We start from the raw sequence: 16290 nt of genomic DNA, 5'->3' as shown, positions 1-16290 counted from the left end.
CAGACACTTTCTTGGGGAAGTTTACAAACCGGACCCTTCTTCCCTCAAGAGATAAAGACAAGTTAGACACGATGCGGGCAGTAACATTATTGGTCCTCCTCACATGGACTAATTTGACAAAATCAAAATCATTTAACATGGATCCGATCATCTCCTCATGTATGGGGCCTCAAGAACCCTTCATGATTGGCGGCCAGGATTTAGCTGTTAAGTGTGATTACGGTTAATATGGTGGTAAGATTCTGTGTAGAACGCTTAAAATTTCATGTGTATGTTGTGTGTTTACCACTATAGATAGAAGATTATTTAGAAAAAAAAAATTAGAATATTATTATAGGATTTTTTGTAGCGTGATATATATAAGATTGAGATATAAAAGTGGTTAAAAAGATAAAAATACGACTGAAAAACCGTACTTATGATGATGCAACCGACAAATTCTTTTTCAAATATGAAGCCTTCCTTAGGAGCAGAGGATTTGAAGCATTTACACGTTTTAGACATTTTTCGTATCGATATGAGAGCTCAATGACGTTTAATGGTTGGTGACAAACATTTTAAGCCAGAGAGATATATAATTACATTTTGGTCAGAGATGGATTGAATTAATTAATTTATAAAGGAAGTGTATAAAAAATTCTCCACAGGGTCAAATTTAGTTAGTGCACAAGCATCAGTCTTAATTCTCAAAAATTGAAAATGCAGTGTGCTTTATAGCATCCAAATCTAGGCCACAAACGGTTAGGAGCTTTATGGAGCTCAAACCGTTGAGGCATGGATACCTTTTCATCTCTGTAGCATTTTTTATGTTCGACAAAAAGCTCCCAAACTTTTTCTTTCGGCAGGGTAGGGGGGAGAGGTTATTATTGCATCACCTGGCTATGGTGGTAGAGTAGAATGTGCATTGTTGTGATGCCAACCCTTCAGACTTCTGGCAGGCCATAAGCCATCCATGCCTTTGATCTTTGAAATAGGCGACTGAAGAAAAATTCCGCAGAAATACTCTCTAGACAAGTTGAATGATGCTGTAAGTCGTATGAGTCGTATGTTAACTGGGTCGGGCTCAACAAATATGCATTCAAGAAAATGTACTTATGTTTTCAATTACTTCTCATTCAACAGAAAATAAAAATAAATCCTTTTTTTCTAAAGCAAGAAATAGGTGAGATTTAAGAAGGAATTTGAACCAGAATCTACCAGGTTACAAAGGCTTTCTCGATCAAAAGAAACAAATTACTTCATATATGTTAGGAACTTCTAATCATCTATTGTATGCTTTCATTTCTGTGGTTTGTTTTGAGCACAACCGATGTTTTTGCTTTGAGTTTAGGTTAAGTGATATTATACATGTACAGAAATACCCCCTTTATTGGATTTTTGCAATTGGGGGAATGACCGATTATCACGGGAGGAGGGTTGGAAGGAGAATTCTAAATAAGAGATCTCGAGTTCAAAACCTCGCTTATCCAAAAAGAATGACCAATTATCGCAGTTCTAAGGAGACTAATAAAATCAATGGCACGTTACAGTACTGGCAGTTCTAAGGCAGTAATTCGCTTCCCAATCCACAACGCCTTCAGTGCACGTTACAGTACTGCGGAAAGGTCTTCTATAATAGGACCCCTATGAAACAGTAGGACGAACAGTGTATGAGCAACAGCACACCCGACAAGTGCCAGAAAAACCTCAGGTCCTGTAGCTAGCTACTGCGCTTATCCAACAGTTTCGTACAAGAATATGGGAAGTATTATTGCTGTCTAATTTCCTTGGGGCTAAGTCAAGGGAACAGATCTACAAAAGATAATTAAGAAGGCGGTACTGCAATCTTCAAATGTTAGCAAGATGAGGATAATTTTCAATTTCAAGCTTCAAGCCAATAATCAGACTTAGATTGATGAATTTCCCAGACAAACATCTTGGCACTGTGATGGAGACTACATAAGCAGCATAAATGACTCCACATTGTGGCTGAAGTGAAAATGAATACAATGATAAAGAGCTTACAGAACCAGAGCACGAATTACAAAGGCAAACTAACCTCTGATGAAAACAATCTACCTATAAGAGCCGGGGGGGTCGTCTGATCGTGATGCTCTATCATGTAAAAGCTACCATGTATCATACTACGGCTATGCTGGAAAATGAAATGTTACTCTTCTAAGGCGTAACCCCTGTATGCTTGGTCCCAGTGGACCAATTGCTACTACAATCTAATTCTATTCCCCAACTTCCTAAGGCTACAAAAATCTGGGTCAAGAATAAATTACTGCCTGATCGACACCTATTCTTGCTCTTCTAGGCTTTTCAATCCAAAAGTCAGGCTTGCATGTGCAAGCAAATTGTAAAGTTTCTTTGCACTTGGACGGTCTTTTACATCACTCTCTGTACACCAATAGTACAAAGCAACAAGAATCTTTAGTACTCTTGATTCATTCTCTGATCCCTCGGGCTCTGACTCTAGTTGAGCCATTACTACATCCTCCCACTCCTGGCCAGAGTCAGTCAATTCCTCCAGCTCTTCAGTTAGGCGCGGTCGTTTTCCGACCTGCATTAGTACAAAGAAATTTAAATCGTTTCTCAAATTACAGCTTCACGGGCATCAGAACAAAAACAGTGCAAGATCGAATGAAGTTGGTTTCCGGAAATATGCTACCCAGGTTCTATGAACTAAGCTCCATTTTCAGAGGAAAATATTCTATGTCATATCACAACATTGCCCAAAACATTACATTCAAGGAGCTAGACTACCAGAAAGTTGAAAATATCAAATCGTATCCAGTTTCAATCTTTAATAAAATCATATTTAAAGCTCTCAACAATACTTACATTTTGGTCAACGCTCAAAAGCAATGTTCACATTGCCAGTATCCATTATAATGTCCTAATGTCTCTCGAAATTAGGAAAGCCGTATCTACATTCTACAACATTAAATAAGCACAGAAAAATGTCTATAAAAGGTGCGTAAGCAAAGTTTAGAACCTAGATCTAATTTTAACATTTCTACCTTTCAGGATGTACTATTTTCTTCATGCCAATAACAGAAAATGCTTTGTTACTTTTTGTTTGATAGCTCACGAGTACAGATTCTACACAGGATTGATTTGGAGAAGGAATCATACCTCAAGATAACTGTGAATATCTGTTTCAGGTAAATCTGAGTAAGGGATTTGCAACGTCAATAATTCTGCAAGTAGACACCCAAATGACCAAATATCCACTTCCTACAAACAAAGGGGGGAAAAGGAGTTAGCAAAACGCCCTTAAATCACTAAATAATCACAAGAGTCGTACACATGAGCCCAAAATTTGACAAAACATTAACCAAAAAATCAATCTACAAGAAGAGGAAGAAGTTCGGGGAGGAATTCAAATACAGTGAATACAACAAATAGAGCAAGAAATAACTATTTAAGTAGGCCAATTACTTAGAGTTGATGTCTTAATGTAATGCACTCACCAATGAAAATTTGTCATTTCTTTCCTAATTAACTTGCTAAATGTACATCTAATACTAAGAACATAGTATTTCCAGAGAGTAAAAGCTATCTGATCTACAAAAAACACCCAGGATTAAAAGGATGCATCATTATTGATGTCCCCTTAATGTTCCCTTAAAAAAACCAGGCCTCTCACTGACTCAGCAATGATTGCATTTATGGCCAGTAATACAGCTGTGGATAGGGACCAGCCAAGAAAATTGAGTATGATACTTAAAGAAGGATGCACTTTTAGCACATACAGAATGAAAAATCACTATTGTTGATGCTATCATTCTCAGAACAAACAAACAGACTCTGTTCTTTAATTAAATTCCTTTCATGATATGCCAATGAATGTTTAAAGATCTCTCAAGCGTTTCTTAGCCATCTTGCTAATGCACCAACAAGCCCAGGGTGACAGAGACTAAAGCAAATAATTTTAGGACACTTTGGGAAAAGAAAAAAAAAAAGTCGAACACCATCAGCGACACTGGGTAAACACCTAAAAGTGGATTGCAGAAAGTACTTACCAGCCCATACATGTCACGTCTATTCATTGTCCTAAACACCTCAGGAGCCATCCAACGAGGGGTGCCTACACAAACATCAGGTGAAGGGATCCCAGTATGAGCAATACAACATGAATGCAAGCTTGAACGAAGAGGGATTGCCCTGTCAAAGTCACAAAGCTTTACAATAGGTGAACCATCATCCCTCTTCTCCTCCAAATCAATCAAAATGTTTTCGCTTTTTATGTCGCGATGAATAATGTGTCTGGAATGCAGCTCTGCCAACGCACATGCAACATCTCTTGCAATAAACAGTGCCAACACAACAGGAACATGCTTGTCACCATCTCTTGCCAGTTTCTCTAGATAAAGCTGTTGAATTAAGCACACAACACAAATTTCTGTAAGTCCATATAGGTAGATTAAGCAATCGAGACGTAGATCAGGCAGAAATGAAGAGAAGGCAAATAACACCTTTAGGGAACCCCCCTTGATGTACTCCATTAATATGGCGGTTTCCAAGATACGAATATCTGATTTTCCATCAGACGAAGAGGACCACTTGGATGATATTTGATGACCATAGTATTTAATGATACACGAATGCTTCAAAGAACCCAACATTCTGGCTTCCCCTAAACAATTTAATTCAAAACTCCTAATTTCATCTGCTAACTGTCCACATACTTCTAATTTGCGCACCTGCATTGTTAAACTAGTTAGAAACACAATTTTTCCTTCATGACTATACTGTTTAAATGATACTCAAAGTGCAAAGATTCATATTATGTTTCCATAACTTCATAAAGATAAGCATTGCACATGAATTGAACGCTAGGAATACAACAAAGCAGAAACCAAATAAATCTAAACAAAATGTTAAAGGAATCTTGTAGCAAATCACCAAGCAACATATACACCTCAATAATAATAATGATCCTGAAAAAGGAATAATACAGTAGGACACCAGACAAGGAAACAAACAATAACAAACCTTTGCTGCTGCCTCAACTGATCCAACTTTGCACTCCAGGAGGGTGGTAGATGCTGTTTTTCCAGTTTGATCACATGCAGAGAGAGAAGGAAACGAACAGTACATACTAGACTTATCATCTCTCCGAGCAGATACAGTCATCCTACTCAGAGGAACATACCTGCAAAGACAGGGTCACTTAGTACAAATAGCATGAATTAAGTTCGAATAAATAACCAATTCACCAAAGTCTTATAAAATTAATTTTTTATAAGCCAAGGCAATGAGTTGTACTTGGAAACCAGAAATTGTTTCCAGTATCAAACAACAAGAAAAATACAAATTAATCTGCAGAAGAATGAAGACAGAGCATTAACATTTCACCAATACTTGACCAAAAAAATCCTCAAACGAATATAAAAGTCAACAATTTCTTAATGACCTGAAGCCTATTGAAAATTAACCTGCATAGCAAAAAAAGTACCCATTAAAGAAACATTTGCTTTCAACAGCCAGAAAACAAATAATTTTTTCAGCCTTAGTAAACAGAATTCCAATTATTTCCAATCACAGGCAGTTGGTATATTCTAATGTATCCTTCAACAGTAAGTAAAAGCACTGAATAAGTATACCTGCAAAAATACTCAGGGTCTGTTTCTTCTCTTATATCATGTGGATGGCAAGCATCAACAATCATGCGAACCCAAAACTGACCCCTCTTAACAGCTATTACATTCCAAGCATGAGGTGAAAAATCCAAGAAACCACGAACAAGTTCGCAAGGTATTGGAGGTTCTACCCTGTCACAGAGGTACTGCAGTGCACAAACAGGAAATTTTTTAGTTTGAAAACAGCTGAATACACAAACTGTAGAGCTGTAAGGAAAATCCATTAGGTTATAATAATAGGAAAAGGAAAATTCCATAAGCAAAAGTACCTTCATAAGCAGAGCTCTATGTCTGCATACACCAAACTGCAGGCTACCAATAGGAACAACTACAGAATTTCGTCTTGCCTTTAAAGATTGAAGAGCTCTCTCACATAGATCAAGGAAAACAATATCTTCACCATCCAGACTATCTTTTGTGGTTCTTTTAGTTCTGTCATCATTCCCAGTAGGGCATGTGCAAACAAAAGGCTTCCTATAATTTGAACCAGAAACTGCTTTCCTGGTGTTTTGAAGGGCTGCACTTTTGTCACTTCCACCAAAATGGTCCGAAACAAAAATGGCAAGCAAAGATGCAATCTGCAAGGAATCAATAGCTCCACGTCCCCTTTCCTTCATTAAACCATTAATCTGCCTAAAACGTGACACAAGCGCTTGAGCACAGAGCACAATAACATCAAGTTTTTCATCCCTCTCCCTGAACAAAAGATTAAAAAATCAAAACAAGTCCATCAAGGTACTCCAAAAAACAGCATAATTCGTGATGCAAGTATATTGAGAATTACCGATCAACAAGAATAACTTCTCGAGAGTCAAGCTGCAGATTTTTCTCATAAACAGATAGGGGCATAAAAGGTCGATCTCGTCCTGCATCATAAAAGCCATCCGATAAATAGTCATCAACCCCACAGAATGATATCCTGCTATATTGGGACGAGGCGTCCGAATGATTGCCAGTAGGTCTCCTATATTTCCTCGGTTTGGGGCTATCAAGCTCAGCATCAGAATGCCTTTTAGACTTGCAAATACTACTAGATGCTTCAGGATACAAGCAGTCGTCTGGCATACTACTAGCATCTGATAGAGAGGCTGTTTCATGCTTGGTACAGGCACTTTGAAACGATTCAAGCGCATCACATGAACATTTCTTCTCACAATAATCCTTCTTCAAAACAATTTCATTGTCAACATTTTCGATTGATCTCCCCGAGTCAACACTACCAGAAAACAATTCCTTGTTATCAAAATCAGAAACTACAGTGGTGTATGAACTTTCAACAAACGAATCATCCACAAGATCGGAGTCTCTGCATGTCAAACATTTTTCAGTAGTTTTATGGATTGCAGCAATATTTTGACCCTTCCACTTCCGACTGTTATTTAATCTTTCCTGGCGAGCTCTTTGCTGCAAGGAATACCGTCTTTTCCATCCTTTTGATTTGCGTGCAGCAAAACATTTATTATTAGGTGATGACCCACTTGAATGATTCAATGATGTTGTAGAAGAGCCTATGACATTACAAAATATATCCACGTTAAGAGCAAAACAGATTACAACTTCTAAATGAATCATGTGTATGTGCGTGTGAGTGGCAACAAGTCTTGTTCAATTCACCTCCACTATCACAGGGTTCCTCAACTACGCATTCTACACCATCCATTTCTGCAGCAGAACTGATGAATTCATCATTTGACAAATCATTGCCATTTCCCTCCAAATTGCAGCATATCCACGAAGGTATTTGACAGCAACTAAGAAGCTTATTGTGCTTGAGTAGAGTGAAGAGATGCAAGAAGCTACATGTCAGAAGATTGATTGAACATACAGAAGGAAAACAAGTACCAAACATTACATATTTTTGTCTGAGCACATAGGAAATGTCAATCTTTTAAATTTAATTGTCCAGAATACAGAACCACTTTCCAAGAGTTGAACCCAATGATTTTCCACTTTCATGTATAACAATTAAATTTGATCATTATATCGCAAAATACAGGCCCACTTTAACTGAATAAAATAAGTCAGGAGTTGACAAAACCATCTCAAAATCTAAATTGCAACTACTAAAAACTGAACGAGGGATGTTGGCTCAAACCAACCATTTAAACACATTCTCCATTCTAATAGTAAAATCATAAATAATGTTCACACATTCTCTAATTCAGTATCTTTCAAGTTCATGTCTTACATGTCAGTAGTAAAGATGGAGGGACAGCTGAGAAACCCCAATATATAATTCAACACTTTCTTAACTCAAGCATCATCAGATAGGCATAATATCCAATCAGTAAAGAGACTAAGCAGATATGGAGGAAGATGATCTTGAAACTCGTTAAAAAATTTTAATGTATCACTGTACAGCTTTTATGTTGATGCTATTACATACCTGAAGATCTAATCTCTGAAGGTTATGCATTGATTCGAGTTCCAGAAACCCAAAGGATGTCAACCTATTGTTTGAGAGATCCAAATTCTCCAGCTTTTGTAAAGAAGACAGACCGGAAGGTAGCTCAACCAATTTATTGTTGGCAACTTTCAGAGATACTAAGGAGTTTAAGAAAGTTATCTCAGTCGGTAACTTCTTCATCTTATTGAATGAAAGGTCCAAGTACTCCAATCTATTAAGGCGTCCAATTTCTGGAGGGAGGAATCTACAGTAAAAGTAAGAATTCAGGGGATTTAAACTCTTGCAAGGACAAAATGAAAGAGAATAGCTGAACAGAAACGAATATCTCTAAATGTTATTGGCATCTAACATTATGTGTAACAGACACATGAAATATTCCAATAGCATCATCATTATGCTTGTGTCCTGGTTTCAGCACAAAACAGACTATAGTTGTTAAACTTCCTTTTTCCTAAAAACTTTCAAGCATACTGGAAGTCTCATTTCTTACTAGAATAGTTTGTTTCTTTTATCAGGAAGATACTCGATCAAATAGCTTATCTGCTTAGTTAGCCTCAAACCCCAAAATCCTCTATAACCAGGAAAGCTTCCATATTGGTACCACCATAGCCAATAAAATATACAACTCCGGTATCTCAAATAGTGAGTCATACTGGCTAAAAAAAACTCAAAACTGAAGCTTTCTCGTATGGGTTCAATGTTGATGAGCATTTAACACAAGTGTTCGGTAACTGCATTATGTATCATCACACTATCAGATAATCCAAAAGCATTCCACAAGCACAACTTCTTATGAGAAGGCCTCATAAAAGAAGTATTCTACAAACTGGACCGCTGACAATCAAGCAGATTTAAGCACCCATATAGAGACAAATGATTCAATATTCAGTTGCAGTCCAGTTAATATTAGATGATGTGACAATACGATCAGCAACAAGTTAACAACAAAGGCTTCATAGTTGTGTATGAGAACCAATAAGGGAAATGTATATGAAAAAATAAATGACCATGGATGTGGAAATGACTATGAGAGTTAGAGTTTATTTTTCCTAAAGAATTCGTGCCCCTTTCAGCTTCAATAGAGCAAAACTACATCCAGGACTCTTATGACTAGCTCCATCTAATAAATCATTAATATCATGAGAATCATAAGGCAATAAATTATTTTTTGATTTTAAAAAGGATACCCTTGCAGCCAAAGTGCAGACTAGTGTTCTAACAGAAATCCGAATTAGCAATTGCCATAACTTGAAACAATTGAGCTTCGGAATCACCATTACAGTTATTCCAGATAAAAACAATAATAAAAGCAACTAATTTAAACTTGGTCCAATTCCAGAAACGCCAAACAACAAATAAAACAGAATATCATTGAAATTTTAATTACATAAAGCGACTACCAAGAATGTGATCAAGTAATCACGTTTCAATTATTTTTTTAAAGAATAGAAAATGCAAATAAAATTGAGAAAACACTGACCTAATGGAAAAATGGCAAACAGAGAGCTTAGTCAAGCACTTTAATCCAGCAAGTTCACTCAATACAGGAAATGCAGATGGCCTCAAAGGCACTCTACTCAGCTCCAATTCTTTCAAAGCCTTCAACTTCCCCAAGTCCAACCCACCTAACCCGGGCGCCTGGGCCACCTTCACTTGCAAGCACTCCAACCCACCCAAATCATTAAACTCCCCAGGAAACAAATTCAACTCATTCGCGAAAAACTTCAAAGTTCTCAAATACTTTAAGCTCCCCACTCCTCTGGGAATCAAATTAAAAACATTCTTGTACAAATACAGAGCCTCTACAGACTTCTCGGCCCCTTCCAACACAGGAAAATCAAAACTTTTTGCCGAAACATCAAGAATCGAGTCAAAATCATCGCGCTCTTCGACTGATTTCTCATCTGAAGGCTTCTTCTCAGCAACTTCGACAGACTTTTCACCAGGGTTTTCCACAGAATTCTCAGTTTCTTTCAATTCTTTAACCTGCATTGTCTCTGCTGCTTAAATCCCGACAAAATTCAATTCAAACAAAAAAAACCCTGATTAAAAAAAGAATGAGTTCCTTCCTTGGGGTGCTATAATTAGGGCTGGAATGAGTGAAAGTTGAGCATAAAGTTCAATGGACATCCACAGACACGCATGTGATACCAAAAGAGAGGTGAGCAAGTGTGTGCAACTCTGGAAGTAGGAAGGGGAGAGTTTTAGGCCTGAAGAGGAGGAGGAGATGGAGGTGTTGGTGGTGGCGGGAGAAGACAAGAGAGAAAGAAACCCTAGAAAGAAGAGGAGGAAGAAAGGGGAGGAGCGGGGGGCGTCAAAAGTAGAGAGGGAAGGTTATTTAATAATGGAGGTTGGCCTGATTGAGAATATGGGGAAGTTTTGGGGCAATTTACTTTTACTACCCATGTCGGGAAGTTTGAAAAGAAGAACTCCGGTATATTGTTTAAAACTAGTTGGAGTAGGCAGCCTCACGCGACTAAATAAGCTCTGAATATTGATTTTTTTCATTATTAAATGAATAAAATGAAGGGAATTTTGCCAATTTGGTCCCTAAACATTTTCATTTAAATCAATTTTGTCCTTAATGAAATATTTTAATCAATTTAGTCCTTCAACTAGTTTTTTACTTTCAATGCAGGACTTTTACTCAATTTGCGTGAATCAACGGGGGTATAATTGTCATACTGATTTAATCTTTTACAATTTACCAGCGAAACAGATTAACATCTGGATTTGAAGACACTATGACTCATCACAATTTCTCAATTCTATTTGCAAATAGCACTGGTTCTTCTTGGAGATGCACGTGCTACATCAGAAGCACGCGGTCTCTCGGATGCAATTTATCGTGCTCATCGTTACATCGAGGCTGGAGCTGATGCTTCCTTAGTGGAGACACAAGATCCCATGAGGAGCTCATAGAAATTGGAGAAAAAAATGTAAAGAAAAAAATGAAAAACAGAGATCTGCAAAGGAGATAATTGAGGAGCTAGATGAGGAAAAGAAGTTAGTAAAGTTTTAAGCTCTCAAGTCCATTGAAATCATCAACGTGAAAGATTACAACATGCGGGTGGTCTTGATTCCTGACACACTAAAGTATCTCCCACGGCCTGATTGGAGAAGAAGGATTTAAAGGTTCCTGAGCCAACCAGTGCCTGCAACTACTTGGGTTACTATTCTACAGTTACTACCTTTCTGTTCTTCTAGAGGCTTGGAAAGGGAAAGGAAAGAATAGCCCTATCGGCCATTGCTTGCAATTCGGCTGACTGCGTGGCTTGCTAAAAATGGAGAAACCATCAGCAGCTTCAGCCCGTGGAAACGACGATAGTGGAGGAAAAAGAGCCCGTATTGAAATCCCTGTTGGATGTAAATTTGATCCCACTGATGAAGAATTGATGTTTTATCTGAGGAACTCCAACTTTCGGTATCTGAGAGCACTACTCTTGGTATCTATCTTGTGCCATCCAGCCAAAAAAATTTGCTGTCAGATATGGAAACGGTTCAGCAAAATGTCATTATCGAAAAAACAACTGGTAATCATCTTCCACCAACTTTTGATGATGTGATTCACGTCATTCGGCATAGCAGCTTCCGAGTTGGAAGTGATCAACCAGTGATTGATACACTGGATAGAAACTTAGATGTGGGGAAGCTAATAAATGTGGTGACAGATGATGTTGATATTAAAAACCTAGCCACTGCACCAAAATCTCCTGGTTGCTCTAAGACTCTGAGTTTAAAATCAAACCTCTCAGATAATGCAAACACTAAAGAAGTGGACGTGAAAGCTCAGACCAATCACTTCACTCCAGCTCCAAAGTTAGATTCTTCAGAACCAGCAATAATGAATTCTCCTGTAGCAGAGGAGGAAGCCCCAACAACACCAGCAAAGGAAACTTTGGATGTCAAATCTTTCCGGCAGAGGGCAGAGGCACTAGAAGGGCTCATAGAATTGTCTGCAGATTTGCTTCAGCATAATAGACTAGAAGAGCTTGCTGTTGTTCTAAAACCTTTCAGAAAAAATAAGGCTTCTCCAAGGGAGACAGCAATCTGGTTAGCTAAGAGTCTCAAAGGGATGATGCTTGAAGACTCAGGACGGATGTCATGATCAATTAGCCAAAACCCTGCTGGTAGGAGTTTTTTTTTTTTAATTCGTTCATCGGGCTCCAAAGATTTGGCTAATACTTCCTTCTTTCCACCTACACTGCAAATTTGTCTCTACCCCATTCCACTTCATACCATGGAATTCAATCCCCAAGAGAAGCAATGCCACTTCTTTAAGTTCAAGCTCCAGTTCTTCTCATTCGTTCTATTTCTGTGCATTCACCTTTCTTCTTCAGCTATTTTAGCTCCCATTCTCCAGGATCCTTTCACTCGGCTTCACTTTTGGTCACTTTACTTGAGAACCCCTTACCAGCAGCCCACATAACTACTCGTTGACCTCACTGCCTCTTTCAATTAGGAGGAATGCACCTGCAGCAACCCCTCTTACTGTACGTACCGCTATCACCCGCTTCCCTGCACTTCTCCTCTTTGCAACTGGCTCAATTCACCTACTTGTTCAAACTGTTCTTTTGAACCCACTGATCCCATTTACTCCGACGGCTTGTGCCATCTCTTCCTCGCAAGACCAAGGAACCGGAAAAGAGTGAGGGTGCAGGCACTAGCTGACATCAGGCTCTCTTCTCTGTTTTGTCAGCCAATGATCTCTTCCTCGTAATGATCTCTAATCTGTTTCGCCGGTAAATTGTAAAAGATTAAACCAGTGTGACAATTATACCTCCGTTGGTCCACGCAAATTGAGTAAAAGTCCTACATTGAAAGTAAAAAACTAGTTAAGGGACTAAATTGGTTAAAATATTTCATTAAGGACGAAATTGATTTAAGTGAAAATGTTTAGGGATCGAATTGGCGAAATTCCCTAAAATGAATACAAAAGGTTTTAGAACATTTGAGGGCATTAAAGATACCAGAGGTTAAAAATAGGGAAAATGACATATTTCATCCCTCACATTTCACAAAAATATTCTTTTCGTCCCTTACTTTTAAAATGAAGCAATTTCGTCCCTGACATTTAAAAATTAAAGCTATTACATCCTTGAACCCAATTTTCAATCTGAATCAAACCACCTATCAACCTGATTACAAATTTTGGAGGTATAATTGGTAGATCACTTGGTTAACTCAACTTGAATATAACTCAACTTGAATTCCTACATTGATGGTTTTATGTACCTACCATATCATTTCAATTTAAATTTAAACACCAAATTTTGTATTTGTGATACACATCTAGACTCGCAAGCGAATATACTAACGATGCATGAAAAGATTTACCCAAAAGAAAAACCCGACTATTCCAAGACAAATAATGACCTTTATGTTATAATGTTTATTTTTTTGGTTTGATAAATGTCATGTGAATATGATGAAATTGACCGAGTGACCTATCAACTCTATCTCCAAAATTTATTATTGGGTTATTGGATGGTTTGATTCAAATTGAAAATTAGGTTCAGGGATGTAATAGCTTTAATTTTTAAATGTCAGGGATGAAATTGCTTCATTTTAAAAGTAAGGGACGAAAAGAATATTTTTGTGAAATGTGAGGGATGAAATAAGTCATTTTCCCTTAAAAATAAGAATGATATAAATATGGTGTATCCCTTCCCACCAAGAACATCTACTAACTATATATGCAGTCAAGAACAAAAGATTAGTTGGAATCAATCATATATACTAAACTAATCAGGCTACATTTTTCAAAACATATATATATATATACAGACATATATATAAGCATAAATATATATACATAACTATATAAATAAATATATGTGCTAGGTCTAGTTGGGGCGCCGGGCCGGGCCGAAGTGGGATTAGTCGGGCCGCCTTTAAGAACTTGACCCGGACACCCACTCCGTCGACAAAAAAAAAAAAAAAAAAAAAAATATATATATATATATATATATATAAATATATATTTACATACATTAAACTATTACATAGGCTGAACTTAACGTTCAAACCAAAAGGATCAAAAAATCAAATCCCAAATAACAGATACCAGCAAGAGTAATAAAGGCACATAAGGCTAAAATAGTCAATAGACAAACATAAATAAGGCCAAATTAGGCAAAACATGCACAAAGCAACCCTTAAATCAACCGAACCAAATTTCAAAAACAGCCCAACATGAAAAGGTTCCCATCCCAAATTCCCAAAAACCCCCCCTACTTTTTCTCGTCTTGGATTGTGATGGGCTACGCACTCACGCAGGTACGCTCCTCGTTCAAACCTAGACTTCATAGAAAATCAGAAGGGAAATTTTAGAATTCTTGACTAATTGTTATAGGACCATCTAGGAATTTTGTTCTAGGATAGTTGAGAAAATTTTAGCAAGTAAGATTATTGAACTTTCAGTGATTATTCATGATGAAAGAAATTAAGGCCCTATTTGATAAATCAATTTATCACTTAAATTTAATGGATCCAGTTTTTAATATATTCAAATCATTTGATAATAAAAAATTAAATATTTGAATTAATTAAGTGACACTGAATTTTTTAAATAAAATTTGCTTTTATAAATAAGTGATAAACTATTCACTTATCGCTGAATGTGAATGCACTTAAATATATTAGATTTAATAATTAATAATTTAATAATTTAATAAATTCAGAATTTAAATTTCAAATTTCATACTATGTAGTTTTATCAAACGCAACATAAGAGTCAAGACAGTGGCTTGTTTTTTTTTGTATGTCATGAATAGAAATATTTGTCGTACATTTGTCTGCGTGGTTGAGTGTTTGACCATGATTTCAAACAAGGAAATAAGTGAAAAAGGAAAACTTTCAGCTACTAAAAAGGAATTCTTAATTTCCCAAGGTATACATAGATTTTTTTTTTAACAAAGATATAATATAAAAACGAAAAATAAAAGGTAAATTATGTTCAACAAAATGTATAATAATTGGTCAACATACAGTAGTATTATTATCCTCATTATCTTCCGAAACAACCACAAAGGGATACTCAGCTCTTGATTGATTTTTTTTTTTTTGTTACTTTTTGGACAAAGCTTTTGACTTTTTTTTTAGGTGCTAACAAAACTTTTGATTGATGGCATGAACTATGAAGAAGTGAAGAACGCATTTTCAGGAAAGCACCAAAAAAAAAAGGGAAAAAATGCACATTTCATCACCATTGTTTAGGGCGTGGAACAATTTCGTTCATAAAGTTTCAGTCAAAATACATTTCATCCTTTTAATTTTATAATTTTAACCAATTTCATCTTGAAGTTTCATGTAAATATATTTCATCCTCATATTTTCATAAATTTGACTAATTGAGGACAATTGATTGGACCGTCAAGCAATTTGGATGAAATACCATCACTTGATCGCAGCATCCTTATTAGTAAAAAAAAAAAAAATGGATTAACAAAAATCTCAAAAAATCATTTAATTTACTTGCTCCTTTTCTTTAAAAAAAAATTAAGAAATTTTCAGCCACTAGTACTCTCTTCTTAATCATAAATTGAACAAAAAGATCAAGAGGAAATGAAGCCGTGAAGAAGAAACAACCCATTATAGCCAATTGGAGAAAAATTTCAAACAACTCATTGCAACCAATTGGAGAAAAAATTAATGTGAAAGAAAGAATTGTTTGGATTGTCATTTATTTGCAAAATTTTATTTTTTTACATCATATACGTGTTTTTCACATCATGTATCTATCATCCAATCTATTTTTTTATCTCACATACATCATATCATAAATTTTTAAAAAAATCTCCTATTTAAACACACTCATTATTATTTTTGTAATTAAATCAATGACCAAATTAATTATCAGCAATACAAATATTAATGGGACATGTTGGTGATGTGATGATATTCCATTCAAATTAGTTAATAATCATTCAATTGTTCTTAATTGATCAAATTTATGAGGTTATGAGGACGAAATGTGTTTGTATGAAACTTTAGAGATGAAATTGATCCAAATTATAAAATTATGAGGATGAAATGTGTTTTGACTGAAATTTTAAGAATGAAATTGTTTAATAATCCAAATATTAGGGATGAAAAGTGCATTTTTTTCCCAAAAAAAAAAAAAGGGCTGAAGAATGCATTACTCCACATTACCAATTGAAACGGCAGATCGGGCCGGGTCGTAATCCAAACACAATTAAATCAGAATTAATAAATCCCCTCAGTTCCACACTATAAAAACTCCCTGCTCTT

The 16290-nt window shown here is 36.3% G+C and overlaps 1 protein-coding gene across 1 annotated transcript; it reads right to left on the bottom strand.

The window, feature by feature from the left end:
- Positions 1–1867: 1867 nt before the first annotated feature.
- Positions 1868–10405, bottom strand: LOC113736188 (uncharacterized). Its single transcript, XM_072084391.1, has 11 exons — positions 9518–10405; positions 8017–8281; positions 7245–7398; positions 6415–7138; positions 5900–6326; positions 5595–5776; positions 4984–5143; positions 4464–4691; positions 4011–4361; positions 3121–3222; positions 1868–2545 (listed from the first exon to the last, which is right to left on the bottom strand). Exons 1-11 carry the CDS (start codon positions 10027–10029, stop codon positions 2282–2284), a joined length of 3369 nt encoding a protein of 1122 aa, XP_071940492.1. The 5' UTR covers positions 10030–10405; the 3' UTR covers positions 1868–2281.
- Between the last annotated feature and the right edge of the window lie 5885 nt (positions 10406–16290).

The sequence above is a fragment of the Coffea arabica genome, chromosome 3e (assembly GCF_036785885.1).
Source record: "Coffea arabica cultivar ET-39 chromosome 3e, Coffea Arabica ET-39 HiFi, whole genome shotgun sequence".
Classification (NCBI taxonomy): domain Eukaryota; kingdom Viridiplantae; phylum Streptophyta; class Magnoliopsida; order Gentianales; family Rubiaceae; genus Coffea; species Coffea arabica.
Note: the sequence above shows the minus strand (reverse complement) of the source record. Positions and strands in the feature narration are given on the sequence as shown.

Bases quoted from the DNA above. Each gene is read 5' to 3' on its own strand.
- LOC113736188 (XM_072084391.1), bottom strand. From the start codon at position 10,029: ATGCAGGTTAAAGAATTGAAAGAAACTGAGAATTCTGTGGAAAACCCT. The intron at 6,327-6,414 runs GTAATTCTCAAT...TCTTTTGTTCAG, and splicing joins GAAGTTATTCTTGTTGATCG to GGAGAGGGATGAAAAACTTG. The intron at 2,546-3,120 runs GTATGATTCCTT...GTACTAATGCAG, and splicing joins ATATTCACAGTTATCTTGAG to GTCGGAAAACGACCGCGCCT.